At 36.5% G+C, this 14,717-nt stretch overlaps 1 protein-coding gene across 4 annotated transcripts in view; it reads right to left on the bottom strand.

The window, feature by feature from the left end:
- Positions 1-14,717, bottom strand: part of CAMSAP2 (calmodulin regulated spectrin associated protein family member 2) — a 116,866-nt gene that overhangs the window by 26,639 nt on the left and 75,510 nt on the right. For 2 of the 4 annotated variants that reach the window (XM_025404264.1, XM_025404281.1), the window contains exons 4-5: positions 14,086-14,169; positions 1,777-1,809 (exon numbers count right to left, since the gene is read on the bottom strand). In XM_025404264.1, the coding sequence (XP_025260049.1) occupies positions 1,777-1,809; positions 14,086-14,169 (117 nt within the window). The remainder of the gene's footprint in view (positions 1-1,776; positions 1,810-14,085; positions 14,170-14,717) is intronic. The other 2 variants (XM_025404290.1, XM_025404271.1) reach the window with 1 other exon arrangement.

Consider the following 14,717-nt stretch of genomic DNA (forward strand, 5'->3'; position numbering starts at 1 on the left):
CAAAGAACTGAATTATGTGATTTGTTCTACTCCCTCCTGCAAAGTAGCACTTTGGCACAAGGTGTGTGCAAACAGGCACATGTATGCATGCACACACACACACACACACACACACATACACACAGCTTTATATGACATTAGCAATAAGTATCTATGGTTTAGACAAGACAATCAGAGAATTATGGATGGGATGCTAAAACATTTTCCTAAAGATTGTATTCTAGAAGATATATTAGGTAAATCAACTTTAAATCTTGAGATTATGTCCAGCTCTCAGAAGGTTCATCTGTAATTCATGAAAAAGTCTTTTGCACTTGAACATGCTATTTGCTTTATAAACTCATTGCATGGAAACATGCCCTTTCTTTCTGCAAACGTAGAAGTTTGGCATTTAGAAAGAACACCCTATAATTCAACATTATGATATATTTCTTTTCCTTTTTTTTTTTTTTTAAAAGAGATAGCGTCTCACTCTATTAGCCAGGCTGGAGTGCAGTGGCACAATCATGGCTCACTGCAGCCTCGATCTCCTGGTCTCAGGTGATTTTCCCACCTCAGCCTCTTGAGTAGGTGAAACCACAAGTGTGTACCACTATGCCTGCCTCATTTTTGTATTTTTTGTAGAGACGGGGTTTTGCCAAGTTGCCCAGGCTGGTCTCAAACTCCTGCGCTCAAGGGATTCGCCTGTCTTGGCCTCTCAAAGTGTTGGACTATGCACATGAGGCACCGCATCCAGCCATTATGGTATATTTCTAAATTAGAGTTTTATTCTTGAGGGTGTAAAATAGTTCTTAAGTGGTTTAACACACCCATCCCCATATTTAAATCTGAAAGATCAATCTTTAAGTCAAATCAGAATTTAATATGGTTTTGGTCCACTACTGGTAAGGTCACAGAAAACTTTCTGCTTTTTTAATCACACAAAAAGTGAAGTGTCATCTATAATTCAAGCTGAAAAGGAACTACTTCTGTCAAAAAGATAATTTTTTAAAACTAGAGATGGGGGTTCAATATGTTGTCCAAGATGGTCTTGAACTCCTGGGCTTAAGGAATCCTCTCACACTGGCCTCTCAAAGTACTGGGATTACAAGCGTGAGCAACCACACTCAAGCACAAAGATGATTTTTAAATGCAGGCAATTTATTTGTGCAATTCAAATTAATATTTATTAAATTATTTAAATTAATGAGAAGCTACATTGTACTTTTTTTTTTTTTTTGAGATGGAGATTCCGCTCTTATTGCCCAGGATGGAGTGCAATGGAGCGATCTCAGCTCACTGCAACCTCTGCCTCCCAGGTTCAAGCGATTCTCCTGCCTCAGCCTCCCGAGTACCTGGGATTACAGGCATGCGCCACTACACCCAGCTAATTTTGTATTTTTAGTAGAGATGGAGTTTTTCCATGTTGGTCAGGCTGGTCTCGACTTCCTGACCTCGTCATCTGCCCGCCTTGGCCTCCCAAAGTGTTGGGATTACAGGCGTGAGCCACCGCACCTGGCCCATAAGTTTTTTTTTTTAACCTACTTACTGATAGTCTGTGAATACTGACAAGATTAGCAATAGGATGTTTACCCTTTAAATTATTTTTAGAACTTCTGATCTAAACCTTGGCTATATCTTTTATCTTTCCATTTTACATCACCAAATACCTTAAAATCCAATCTCTATTCAGTGACTAACAGAATTACACGAAATGACTTTACCAGCAAGACATAAACAATACCATTCTACAATTACAATTCTGGAGAGCGAACTGAAGTAGCTGAACAAACTTACTGGAACCAGTTTCCAAAACCATTTGGAAGGAGACTTCAGAGGAAGCAGCGGGAAAAAAGGGGAAAGCAAAGGTAAAGGGAAAATTCATCAGAATTATCTTCAATTAACAAATTATAGTAAAGCTTCTGATAGTGGAGTTCCAAGTTTATAGTTCTCATAACATTTCATATGTTAATTAATATTTTAGTTAAAAATATATAGGTTCCTAATGATAAAGACCACCATCTTCTCCTGTCTCTCTCCTCTCCCCATACAGATATTCATTTTAGGATACCTAGAATATGCTGTATACTTTAGCAGCAAAAAATTTTATTTCTGAGTTTTGGAAACATATGTCATATTAAAAAATAAATCTATGTCATAAAAAGGAAGTAAAAAGATTCTACAGCTAGGTTTGCAATCGTAATTCTTAGGTATTAGTAGACTGTATCTGATAAGGCAATATTCCCCAAAAAGCAAAGTAGAAAGATAATTTCAATAAAAACAAGTATAAAGCAAAGAATAATGTAGTAGAATATACCAAGATTATCATTTATTTCACTATATAAAAAGTTTCTTTTAATTAATGGAAAAAAACGTAGTTGGCAATTGTTACCAGTTAAGATTTTTATAAATGTCTAAAGCAAGTAACTACTCACATAAAGAGAATATAAATGTTATTGAATTTACTATCTAGGGCTGTCCCAAAGAATCTTTCTTCTTTAAAAAAAAAATGAATATAATAAACCCATAATTTCAGATAACATGAATTAATCATTTGTGTTATCTTTGTATCTGCTAAAAAAACTTCTGGCTCTGAATAAATATTTCTTGAAGTGAACTAAAGTAAAGAGGATCTGAGTTAAAATTCATATTCAAAATTTTTATGTAGAAAGCTTTTCCTGTATAAATTAACAGAAAAATAAGATTATTTAGAAAAATAATATAAATAAGGTATTTTCAAGAACTTTAAGAATTAAAAAATGTCACCTGAAGAATCAGAAACATACCAGCTTCCTATATATAAGCAACATTTCTAATAAATTTTTCTTATAGCACCACGAAGAACAGCCTCAACAATTTTGTGGCATGTATTTTAATCTCCCATTTAACTGAATGTTTTTGGCAGCTGCAGTTACAATAGCCACAAAAAGTACAAGAGCAGGACCAAAGAGCAGGAAGCCACTGAAAACGTGTCAGGGTTTCCAATTTGTAACAGAAATTTTAAAGACAAGGATTTTTTTGTTTTCTAGACTAGAAGAACCCATTAAATAGAAACTGGTGATAACAAGAAATTATTGTGGACTATTCATAACAGCAGGTGTACAAAGGAGTCTGCAGTGGTTACAGTTATTCCATATTTCTTGTAAAATATGCAATAATTGGACTTTGTTACTAATTCAGACTGCTCTGGCCTTTCTCTTGCCCCTCCATTGATCTAAACTGGTAACAGCAATCTTCTTAGGGGAGAAAGGGAAACCACAGATTGGCTGTGTGAAGGAAATTTAACTAAAAAGAGTAAATGTACTAAAAGAACAAATAAATATTTATACTACGCACACTTACATACTTATGGTTCAAAAAGCTCAAATACATAGCATCAGTTCCTTGCTGAAGAGTAACTCCATTTCTGAAGTGATCAGCAACTATCCTTTGGTTTTCAGGGAAGAATTAGGCAAACTGCAACATCAAATTCTGTTTTAAGATGTAAATAACCATGAGGACAAAGGGTTTTGTTTTGTTTTTTTTCTCTCTCTCTCTTTTTCCTTTTTATCAGGACCACCAAGGAAGAAACAAAGGGTTTTTTAAAAACCATGGATAACAGGTGAAAAAACTTTTATTAAGCTTCCACTGACAAAGGGGCCAACCTAGGCAGTTCAGATTTTCTGGAATAGTTCTAATTTCAAGTATTCCTTTCAACTGTCTTTATAATACATGCTTGGCTCACCCTAAATTTTGGCTAGTTGTTTTAGGACTTGCCATTAATACTCTCCAAATAATACTCTTCCTCTGGGTATCTACAATATTCTGGAAAGGCAGGATAATTCCTGAACTACTTCTGGGTGCTCTCAGGCCATTCCAGGAGGTTATTGGTTTGGTGTGGTCTTTATCGGAGACCTCAAAGAGTTGGGGTCCTTCAGGGAGTTAATCATGGCTGTGACTTGCCACTGCATGACTTGTTAACTTGTTAGATTTAATCTTTTTTTTTTTTTTTTTTTGAGAGACAGTCTCTCTCTGTCACCCAGGGTGGAGGGCAGTGGAGCTATCTCAGCTCACTGCAACCTCCGCCTCCCAGGTTCAAGCGATTCTCCCACCTCAGCCTCCCAAGTAGCTGGGACAACAGGCATGCACCACCATACTTGGCTAATTTTTGTATTTTTTGGTAGAGACGGGTTTTCACCATGTTGGCCAGGCTGGTCTTGAACTCCTGACCTCAAGTGAACCTCCCACCTAGGCCTCCCAAAGTGCTGGGATTACAAGTGTGAGCCACCATGCCCAACCATTAGACTTAATCTCTTAGCTGTTGTAGATCCAAAAGTTGTGTAGAATCGCTGATGGAATATAAAATGGTACAAACTCTTTTGGAGGGGATTTTGTCAATATTTAACAAAGCTACATACAGTATACATTTACCCCTCAATCTAGCAGTCCAACTTCTAGGAAATGTACCTTGAAAATACATATCCAAAATACAAAAGGCCACATATAACATTATTCTGTGCAGCACAATCTGCAATAGCAAGACACTGGAAACTAATGCCTACACATAGGTATGCAGTTGAAGAAACTATGGCACATGTTCACAAGGGAGCACTATGCTGCTTTAAGAAATAATGATAGGCTGGGCACGGTAGCTCACATCTGTAATCCCAGCACTTTGGGAGGCCAAGGCGGGTAGATCACGTGGTCAGGAGATCGAGACCAGCCTGGCCAATATGGTGAAACCCCGTCTCTACTAAAAAAAATACAAAGATTAGCCAAGTGTGGTGGCGCTCACCTGTAGTCCCAGTTACTCTAGAGGCTGAGGCAGAAAAATGGCTTGAACCTGGGAGGCACAGGTTGCAGTGAACCGAGATTGTGCCACTGCACTCCAGCCTGGGTGACAGAGCGAGACTCCGTCAAAAAAAAAAAAAAAAAAAAAAAAAGAAGAAAGAAAAGATCTCTAGGGACTGTACTGAATGATTTCCAGGATATGCAGTTACTGAAAAGAGCAAACTGCAAAAGAATAAGTTACGTTTTGTGTTAGAAAGGAGGAGAAACAAACATGCACATATGTGCTTGGTCCATTTAGAAGGGTTGGTGGGAAGTACATGTGGAATAAGTAAGGGGTAGAAGAGATAGGGGAGGGAGTAATACTTCTCTGAGTATACCATTTATACAGTTCTGATTTTTGGAATGATGTCAATGTTCTACATAGTCAAAAAACAAAAGTTAACAAGGATGGTGTCAAAAAAGATCAGTAAAATGGAATGAATACAGAAACCAGTTAACATAAATGTGTTTCAAAGGAATAATATAACCACAATGAAGGTGGGGGCAGAGGGAAACCACTTAAGAACACAGGAGTTTGACTATATACTATTAGTCTAAAAAAAAATTGCAAACAAATCTTAAACTCTTCTTAGCTTTTTAGAATTTTTTTTGAGACAGAGTCTCACTCTGTCACCTAGGCTGCAGTACACTGGCACGATCTCGGCTCACTGCAAACTCCGCCTCCCAGGCTCAAGCAATTCTCCTGCCTCAGCCTCCCAAGTAGCTGGGATTATGGACGCATGCCAACAGACCTGGCTAATTTTTGTATTTTTGGTAGAGATGGGATTCACCATGTTGGCCAGACTGGTCTCGAACTTCTGACCTTAAGTGATCCACCTGCCTCAGCCTCCCAAAATGCTGGGATTATAGGCATGAGCCACCACGCCCGGCCAGTAGGTTTATGTTTCGTATTGGTATAACAATTCTGAAACTACTGTATATGTATTGTAGGATTGAGCAAATAAGTAAAATACATGAATGCTCTTGGGAGCCTGAGTTCTCACTGTGGAAGGGGAAGTCCCGTGTGGAATAGGGGAAGCCAGGAAGAACTCTGTGGAGTTTGATTGGAATTGGAGGTTTATATATGAACTCATGTTTGTGTATTTTTAAAATTTTATTTCTGAACTCTATCTACTGAAATAGGGCCTAGAAGTAATGATATTCATGTAGCAATTAGCCACTTAGTGCCCAGATTTTACAGTTGCTAAATACTGTATTCCATAAAAAAAGAATTAAGACTTATTGAAGAAATGGCTGATTTCAGGATTATGGCAAGTAAACTACAAAATGAATCTGAAACATCTTGTTGAGTCAGAAATTAAGTAAGGAGGGGCAAAAAAGAAAAAAAAAAAAAGAGAGACAGATGAATGGGGGCGTATCAAAAGCACAGGAGTCAGTCTGAGGGGACTCCCGTTGGCCAAATCTGAGACCACTTGAGCATCAAAATAAAGAAATAGCTAATTTTAGGTAAAGGAAGGAACGAGATGAGCCTGGAGCATCCTGTAGTGCCAGAAAGGAAGGAAGTGCTCAAAAAACAAAAGGCTTGGGGCATATCCAAGAGATATCAAAGCCAACCGCAAAAAGCTCTCAATGGCTGATGCTGTAAAATTGTGAGCAACAAAATAATGCAGTATTAGATTGTAACCCAAAGTATAAAATATTAATAAGTATACCTGAGTCCACACTGATATAAATAAATGATTGAATATAAAAAATAAATGGGCCGGGCACAGTGGCTCATGCCTGTAATCCCAGCACTTTGGGAGGCCAACGCGGGTGGATCATGAGGTCAGGAGATCGAGACCACCCTGGCTAACACGGTGAAACCCCGTCTCTACTAAATATACAAAAAATTAGCTGGGAGAGGTGGTGGGCACCTTAGTCCCAGATACTCGGAAGGCTGAGGCAGGAGAATGGTGTGAACTCGGGAGGCGGAGTTTGCAATGAGCTGAGATCGCGCTATGGCACTCCAGCCTGGGTGACAAGAGCGAGACTCTGTCTCAAAATAAATAAATAAATAAAAATAAAAATAAAATGGGGAAGAAGACACAAATCTTCCTTACAGAAGAATCCCCAATAGTATACGCAGGCATTCTCCCTTTCAGGGAGTGAGCTTAATTTCCCTCCTTTGGAGTGCAGGATGCACTTCCAAAATAAGAAGGGAAAACCAGTAAATTTATAATGGAGAAACCTAACAAACACTACACTACCGTAACCAAGGGATCACAGTTAATATCACCAGTGATAAATCATGTTCTTATCATGTACCCCATGATACAATATATGATATGATACATGACCTCTCTGGTAGTCTTCTCAAAAAACTTGTAACTCCAGCCTAACCATGAGAAACAGCAGACAAACCCAAATTGAAGAACACTACAAAACGCCTGACAAATATTTAAAAAGGACATCAGTGGAAAGCTGGTAGAATCTAAATAATTTAAAGTCTGTAGTGTACTCAATAATAACGTACCAATGTTACTTTCTTACTGTTCACAAATGGGCTCCAGTTATGTAAGATGTTAACATTAGAGAAAACTGGGTGAAGCTGTACTATCTTTGAAACTTTCCTGTAAATCTAAAATAATTCCATAATAATTTTAAAAGTAAATACATATGGACAAAAACTGATTATAACCCATTATATATCCATTAGCTCATTCAGATAGTAGAGAAATGCTATACAGACAGGTAGATGGGTGGAAGAGGACAAACTTGCTTATAACAGAATGCTAAGTAATAAATATGGAATAAATGAAGGGGTTAGAAAATTACAAATTTGTGACCATCATAGTAAAATTAATTCAGGTAGATATATTCAATGAATGCTAAATCTAGGATGAGGGGAAACTTTCAAGAAAGAGGCTATTTTCTGTGGGAGAGTAACTCTTCTCAAATTACCTATTACAAAAGGAAACATAACATAGCTGTCCCCCCTTGCCCATAGTTTTGCTGCAGTTATTCACAGTCACTGTCTGAAAATACGAATGAAAAATTCCAGAAATAAATAACTCATGAGTTTTAAATTGCATGTTGTTCTGAGTAGTGTGATGAAACCACATGCTGTCCTATTCCATCCAGTGTGGGAAGGGAATCATACCTCTGTCCAGCATTCCATGCTGTATATGCTACCTGCCCATTACTGTATAAGAAAAAACATAGTGTAGATAGAGTTCAGTACTATCCGAGATTTCAGGTATGCACTGGGGGTCTTGGAACATATCCTCTGAGGATAAAAAAGGACTACTGTAACCCTGCAGTCAAGAAACCAGAAAATATCTTAACCAACTGATCAAAATGAACATTATCTAGCAGGGGTAAATGGATATCATGTGCCTCTGGATATTACATTGTGATAAGGACACAATTTACATAGTATTCCAGCCTGAAAAGCATAATCTTCATCTAATAATGAGGAAATATTAGAAAAAGCCAAATTTAGAAATGTTCTATTAAAACGGCCTGATTCTTCAAAAATATCAAGGCCACGAAGAAAAGAAAAGCTAAAGAACTGCTTCAGTTTAAAGAAGACTAGGGATATGACAATGAAATAAATTAATGATAAAATGGGAACATAAATGATAAAGTATTACACTGACATTAAATTACCTGTACTGTCATTGTGGAAATGAATGGCCTTGTTCTTAGGAAATAGACACTGAAGTGTTAAGGGGCAAAGGGACATGATATATGCAACCTTCTTTCAAATGTGGTAGAACAATTTGTGTGTGTGTATGTGTGTGTGTGTGTGTGTACACTGAGAGAGAGGGAGACAGAATGATAAAGGAAATGTGGCAAACTGTTGAAAAACTGATGAATCTGAACACAGAGTTTGAGAATTCTTTTTATTATTCCTGCAACTTTTTGTAAGGGTGAAATTATTTCAAAATAAAATAAAAGTTCTTTAAAAGTTATATTAGATCTATACCAATCCAAGTCTTTATAGGGTCTTGTGTCCAAATGCACAAGACTATTAATTTATAAAACTGTTAAGAGAAATCTAATGGTTATCATACTCTTAGGTAAAGATTAAAACCATGGTACCATCTCTGAATTCAAAAAAATGTTTAAAATGCCAAGTTCTCTTAACTATACTAAATGAGTTAATAATAGAACAGGGACATACTCTAGGTTGTTGTGTTTCCTGTAAGGGCAAGTAAACTATTATGAAAGATAAATGGTATGCTGATATTAGGGATTAAAAAAAAGAAACGGCCAGGTGTGGCAGCTTACACCTGTAATCCCAACACTTCGGGAGGCCGAAGTGGGTGGATCGCTGGAGGCCAGGAGTTTGAGACCAGCCTGACCAACATGGCAAAACCCCATCCCTATTAATATAAAAAACATTAAAAAAAATAATAAGAAGAAGAAATGATTTAGCACTGACCACAGAAGCCTACACATTGGCCAGGCAAAGTGCCTGTAATCCCAGCACTTTAGGAGGCCAAGGCAGGTGGACTGCTTGAGCTCAGGAGCTTGAGACCAGCCTGGGCAACATAGTGAGACCCTGACTCTACGAAAAGTAAAAAAAATTACACGGGCATGGTGGCACATGCCTGTAGTCCCAAGTAGTTAGGAGGCTGAGGTGGGATGATTGCTTGAGCCCAGGAGATCGAGGCTATAATGAGCCATGATCTCGCTACTTCATTCCAGCCTGGGCAATAGAGTGAGACCCTGTCTCCAAAAAGGAAAAAAAAAAAAAAAAAAGAAGCCTACATATGGATAGATTTATAATTATAGAACAGAATCTTAAAGGTAGGATTCAAAACAAAAATTATCTAATTTAGGCAGGCCATGTCATCACAGTTTCTTAACTAAAATAATGGTACAAAAGAAATCAAGGTAAATCTAAGAGTCAAATGAAATGATGTATCTGAGAATGATGTGCTGTATTTGAACATTAAATGTTTTATATATTTATATACATAATAGACAACTTAAGTGCAAAGTTATAGGTTACAAATTATCGTTTTCTACATTGTGCACTGAAGAACACTAATTCTATGGGATGCTAGTAAAAGTCAATTCATAAAATAGTTCAAAGATAAAAAATGTTTGGAAAATGGCTAGACAGTCTCTTTGACTGGACCGTTAATGTACTAAAATGGATTGTAACATTTTCAAAGGGGCACAGACTAGGCAGCATTTCCCAAATGTATTTTACTTCAGAGCCCTTCTCTCAAATAGTACTACTTGAAGAAACAGCATTTGAGGGAGAAAAAAGTGGGTTACAGTTTTTAACTGTTAAGGAATTTTAGTCAAGGGAGAAATTCATAAGGGCTGAAGTAATCAGGCAGAGGTATAAGCATTTACCTACTCTCTCACAGGGGGAAAGTGTAGTCTATATTGAGATACTCCTTAAAGTGAAAAGCAATTAGAGTTCTGTGGATGTCTTTTCTCCAAAGGTAATTCCTTCATCTACTTCCTACTCCCTTGTAAAATACCTCACAAATATTTCTTTTTAAAAAGTAGCAAACGCCACACTAAGTAAACATGTATCTTTAATACTTTGAGAAACATTGGCTGGGGTGGTGTCTCATACCTATAATCCCAGCACTTTGGGAAGCCAAAGCGGGCAATCACCTCAAGTCGGGAGTTCAAGACCAGCCTGGCCAACATGGCGAAATGCCATCTCCGCTAAAAATACACACACACAAAAATTAGCTGGGCGTGGTGGTGCACGCCTGTAATCCCAGCTACTGGGGAGGCTGAAGCACGAGAATTGCTTGAACCCAGGAGGCCGAGGTTGCAGAGAGGTGAGATCATGCCTCTGCCCTCCAGCCTGAGTGACGGAGCAAGACTCTGTCTCCAAAAAAAAAAAAAAAAAAAAAAAAAAAAAAAGAGAAACATTAAACTTCATTCTCTATATAGTTAGTATTAGAATACAAACGCATGAATTCATAGCTCTTTCAAAACTGATTCTGCCACACTCATCCACTCAGTAATTCCCACAAGTGCCTTCACTTGTAACTTAGTGTCTCTACTTAAATTGTTCCCTATGACCTAGTATCATGAAATCTACTAATGCCCTGTTAAAGTCCCACATCTTCTAGAAGGTATTCCTAGATATTTCATGCATACAGTTAGCATAAATCTACTAGTAATATACATATAGAAAAGTCTATGATAACTATTTACTATTTTCACCAACCTTTTGTTTTTTTTCTCTTATGTTTACTAACATATTGAGAAGGGAAAAACTGAGCATCTTTTTAATTACAGAATTTAGAAACCGATTAATCCAATCTTTTACTTTTTACAGATTAAAAAAAAAAACAAAAAACAAAACAAAACAAAATAAGGCCCAGAGAGGTCAAGTGCCTTTGTAAATGTCATGAAGTTATTTAGCGACAGAACTAGCCTGACTTTATGTGCAATACTCATTTTACCATAGTACTTTATACAAACTCTTCAAGAGAATCAATGTTGCACTTAATGTCATCTTAGCTATAAACTTCAGAAATCATTCAAGTACGGCTTCCAAATTTAGCAAATATACACAAGATGCTCACACAATACAAGACACCTGTGCAACTTATTAAAAAAAGCTATTTGTTGTTTCTCTGGCATTCAAATTTAATTGGGCACCCTATTTTACAGTCAAAAGAAGTATTAGAAGCAAAATGAGCAACTTGGGAAAAAAAGAGAAAATAACATTAGTAAACTGTTTAAACAAAACATTTTCCTAGGACATGACACTATTTAAAATGCCTTTCTCTTAGGACACCACCCAATCCAATGATCAGAAATACATCATTGGAGGATCTAATATCCTAAAGAAATACCTTTGACATCTTTCATTTCAGTCCAACCCTCATAATTTATAGTACAAGTATCCTTCAACATGTGCATATATTTTACCAAGAATATGGTTATAAAAAGATATTTCATAAAACAAATTCTATTGGACATCTGACTTAAGAGTAGTTGGGCAAGGACAAAAGGTAAGATATGTTATTATCCAATACCACGGGCTTTGTCTATAGCTGGACAAGCAATAGGCAACAGGGTGAGGCTCCTGTGTACACGTCACTAGAAAAGCTGACTGAAGTAGATGGAAAGCGTGGCAACTTCTTACCAAATGTACAGTAATAAGAAAGAGCAAGTCATTTTCTCTCTCATTTGTAAAAGAAAAAAAGGAGCATGAATTTTGCTTTTACAGAGTTAAAAACCAAAATTGGAATGATAATATTTCCAGCCAAACCAAGTACATAGTTCAAATGCCAAAAACCCCATTGTTAGGAAACAGAGCAAGATTCCCTTCCCTAGTTTATTCTGTGATAGTATGTTTCTTCATAATGACAACACCTGAACCTACGGTAAGATATGTTAAATTAACCCTTATTTTCACAAAGATTCAATTTTCAAAAACAATGGGGGGAAAAGGATAAAATTCATTGGAAAATGAAGGGGTAAATGCTATGTATGTGCTAAACTAAAAATGTATACTAACCAAATATTTAAAAATTAACTGCACAATCATTTCTTTATTCACTCAGTCACTCATTCAACAAATAACAGTTGTACAGTTAATATGTGCAACTGCATGGAGCTAAGTGCTGTGAAAAAGTAAAAGCCATGTAATACAATAGTGTCTAGATTCCATACAGTTTTTCTCCAGGATCACTTTACTTGGTTGTTTGAAATACAAATGGCATTTTTTTTTTTCATTAAAAAAATGTTTACTGGGCACTCTGTCATCATATAAAATCCCCATTTGGTTCAAAATGTATATGCAATACTACAGAACTTAACCATTATATATAATACAGAAGATTTCTATAGAGAAATTTCATTAGTGTTATAACTTAGAATGATGCTACCTCAACCTTATTACTGATAAAAGCCAGGAGCAAAATTGAGGGGCAGGATTATACGTATCTCCAAGGCAGAAGTTTCAGCTCCTATGATAAGAAAAAGAGAAAGGGAAGGAAGCTGACAAGAAAAGACTGTGGGATGTAACAGGTAAGAGGCAAGGACAGAAATTGGCTGGCAGCAGGGAAATGAAACATAATCTGGGGTGATGGGAAAAAAGGAGAATTCCTTTCCAATCTACCTTTAGGGGAAAGGACCTCAACAGAGTTAGGATGAAGGATTAAGCACAAATCGTATTTTCAGGAGCCAGTCAGTAAACCAGATGGGGGAAAGCATTGTGATCCCAAAACATCAAAATCAGACAAAATTGTACATGGTCCTCCACAAGATTTTTCTATTGAAGTTGATAAGAGACAGAACAGCTTCCCTTTTCCTTCCTTTTTCCTTTCTCTTTTTACGGAGAGATCAGTGACTAGTGGAATAAGAATAAGCTCAAAATAATAGAAGTACTGTGTAATAATGAAGAAACTTTAATCCAAACAGAGAATAAGGTTTCTGAATTATTACAATTTCTTATACCTCAATTCTAATACTATACAACATGTTTAAAAGGTTCCAATTACAATACATTTTAAAAGACGTAAGATATACTATATTACAGAAAATATACTTGTGGTCTTAGCATATGACAAACACACAACTAAATTTTCAGAGAAGAAAACTCTAAAAGTCTGAGAGTTTTAAAAGAATAAATCCATGTTAATGTTTCCTCTTTCTTCACAGAATAACCACACTGTACATTTTGAATATATACATATTTATTTTGAGATGGAGTCTTGCTCTGTTGCCCAGGTTGGAGTGCAGTGGCGTGATCTCAGCTCACTGCAACCTCTGCCTCCCGGGTTTAAGCGATTCTCCTGCCTCAGCCTCCTGAGTGGCTGAGATTACAGATGTACGCCACCATGCCCAGCTAATTTTTGTATTTTCAGTAGAGATGGGGTTCATCATGTTGGTCAGGCTGGTTTCGAACTCCTGACCTCATGATCTGCCTGCCTCAGCCTCCCAAAGTGCTGGTATTATAGGTGAGCCATCACGCCCCATGAAATTCTGGGAATATTGTTTTAAATGTTGGTCAAACGTTGGTCTTGCTGCAAGTCATTATAAAGGCTGAACATTTAAAATTGTTTTCTTGTTGTTTTATACATTTTACCAAAGAAAGGCAAACTGCTATTTTTGACAAAAGAACCTTAGAACTTGAGTTCTAGTCATTAATACATTTTTTTACAAATACCATCATCCAATTAACCTTCACTTTGTACTTCTCTTTACTTAGTGTTTACAGCATGGCTTTCTAGGGTACAGTTAACACCACTAAAAAATAATTTAATAAACACAACTATTAACATTTCCCAAAATAATACAAATATGTGAACATACATACAGTCTCATAAAGGCACCTTTTGTGTTTGAAATATATACCTTTTGACCTCCTGGAGCTTCAACTGTGTGATGTTCTTTCAGTTTTTGTTCTTGTTCCATTATGTCTTTCAAATGTTCATTTACCTTAAAATATAAAAATATCAGTTTGAATTTGTATTTTTTAAAATTTATTTTCAAATATAACAATAAAATAACACACATTAAGATGCCTATAGTCAGAGCCCTGATGTCAAGTACCAGTCTCACTCAAACAAAGAAAATTTCAGCTTCACAACCAGAAAAAAATTGTTTATGGATACTTATTTGATAATCTAGAATTCATTAATTTATCAAATAGTTGTTAGGCAGATACTATATGTCAAAAACTGGTTGGGGTGCGAGGGAAAAAAAGGTACTCGGTAATGTCAGTTTTAATGCTTAGGAAGCAAAATAACATCAAGTAAAATTTTACAATTTTAGATTTTAGAACTAGCAAATGAAAGTTATTTTCCCTAAAGTTAATGTTGTTATTATCAATAAATAACACTGTGAATCAAGTTCTTAAGGTGTGATTTCTGACATGTCCATGATCATGGGGGAATTTAGGGCAGTCATAATGCCACAGTTAAAACACATGCAAAATTTTTGCATATGAAAACTTTTTGGGGAGAGAGTTTAATTTCTCTCTCATC

Source organism: Theropithecus gelada, chromosome 1 (genome assembly GCF_003255815.1).
Source record: "Theropithecus gelada isolate Dixy chromosome 1, Tgel_1.0, whole genome shotgun sequence".
Classification (NCBI taxonomy): domain Eukaryota; kingdom Metazoa; phylum Chordata; class Mammalia; order Primates; family Cercopithecidae; genus Theropithecus; species Theropithecus gelada.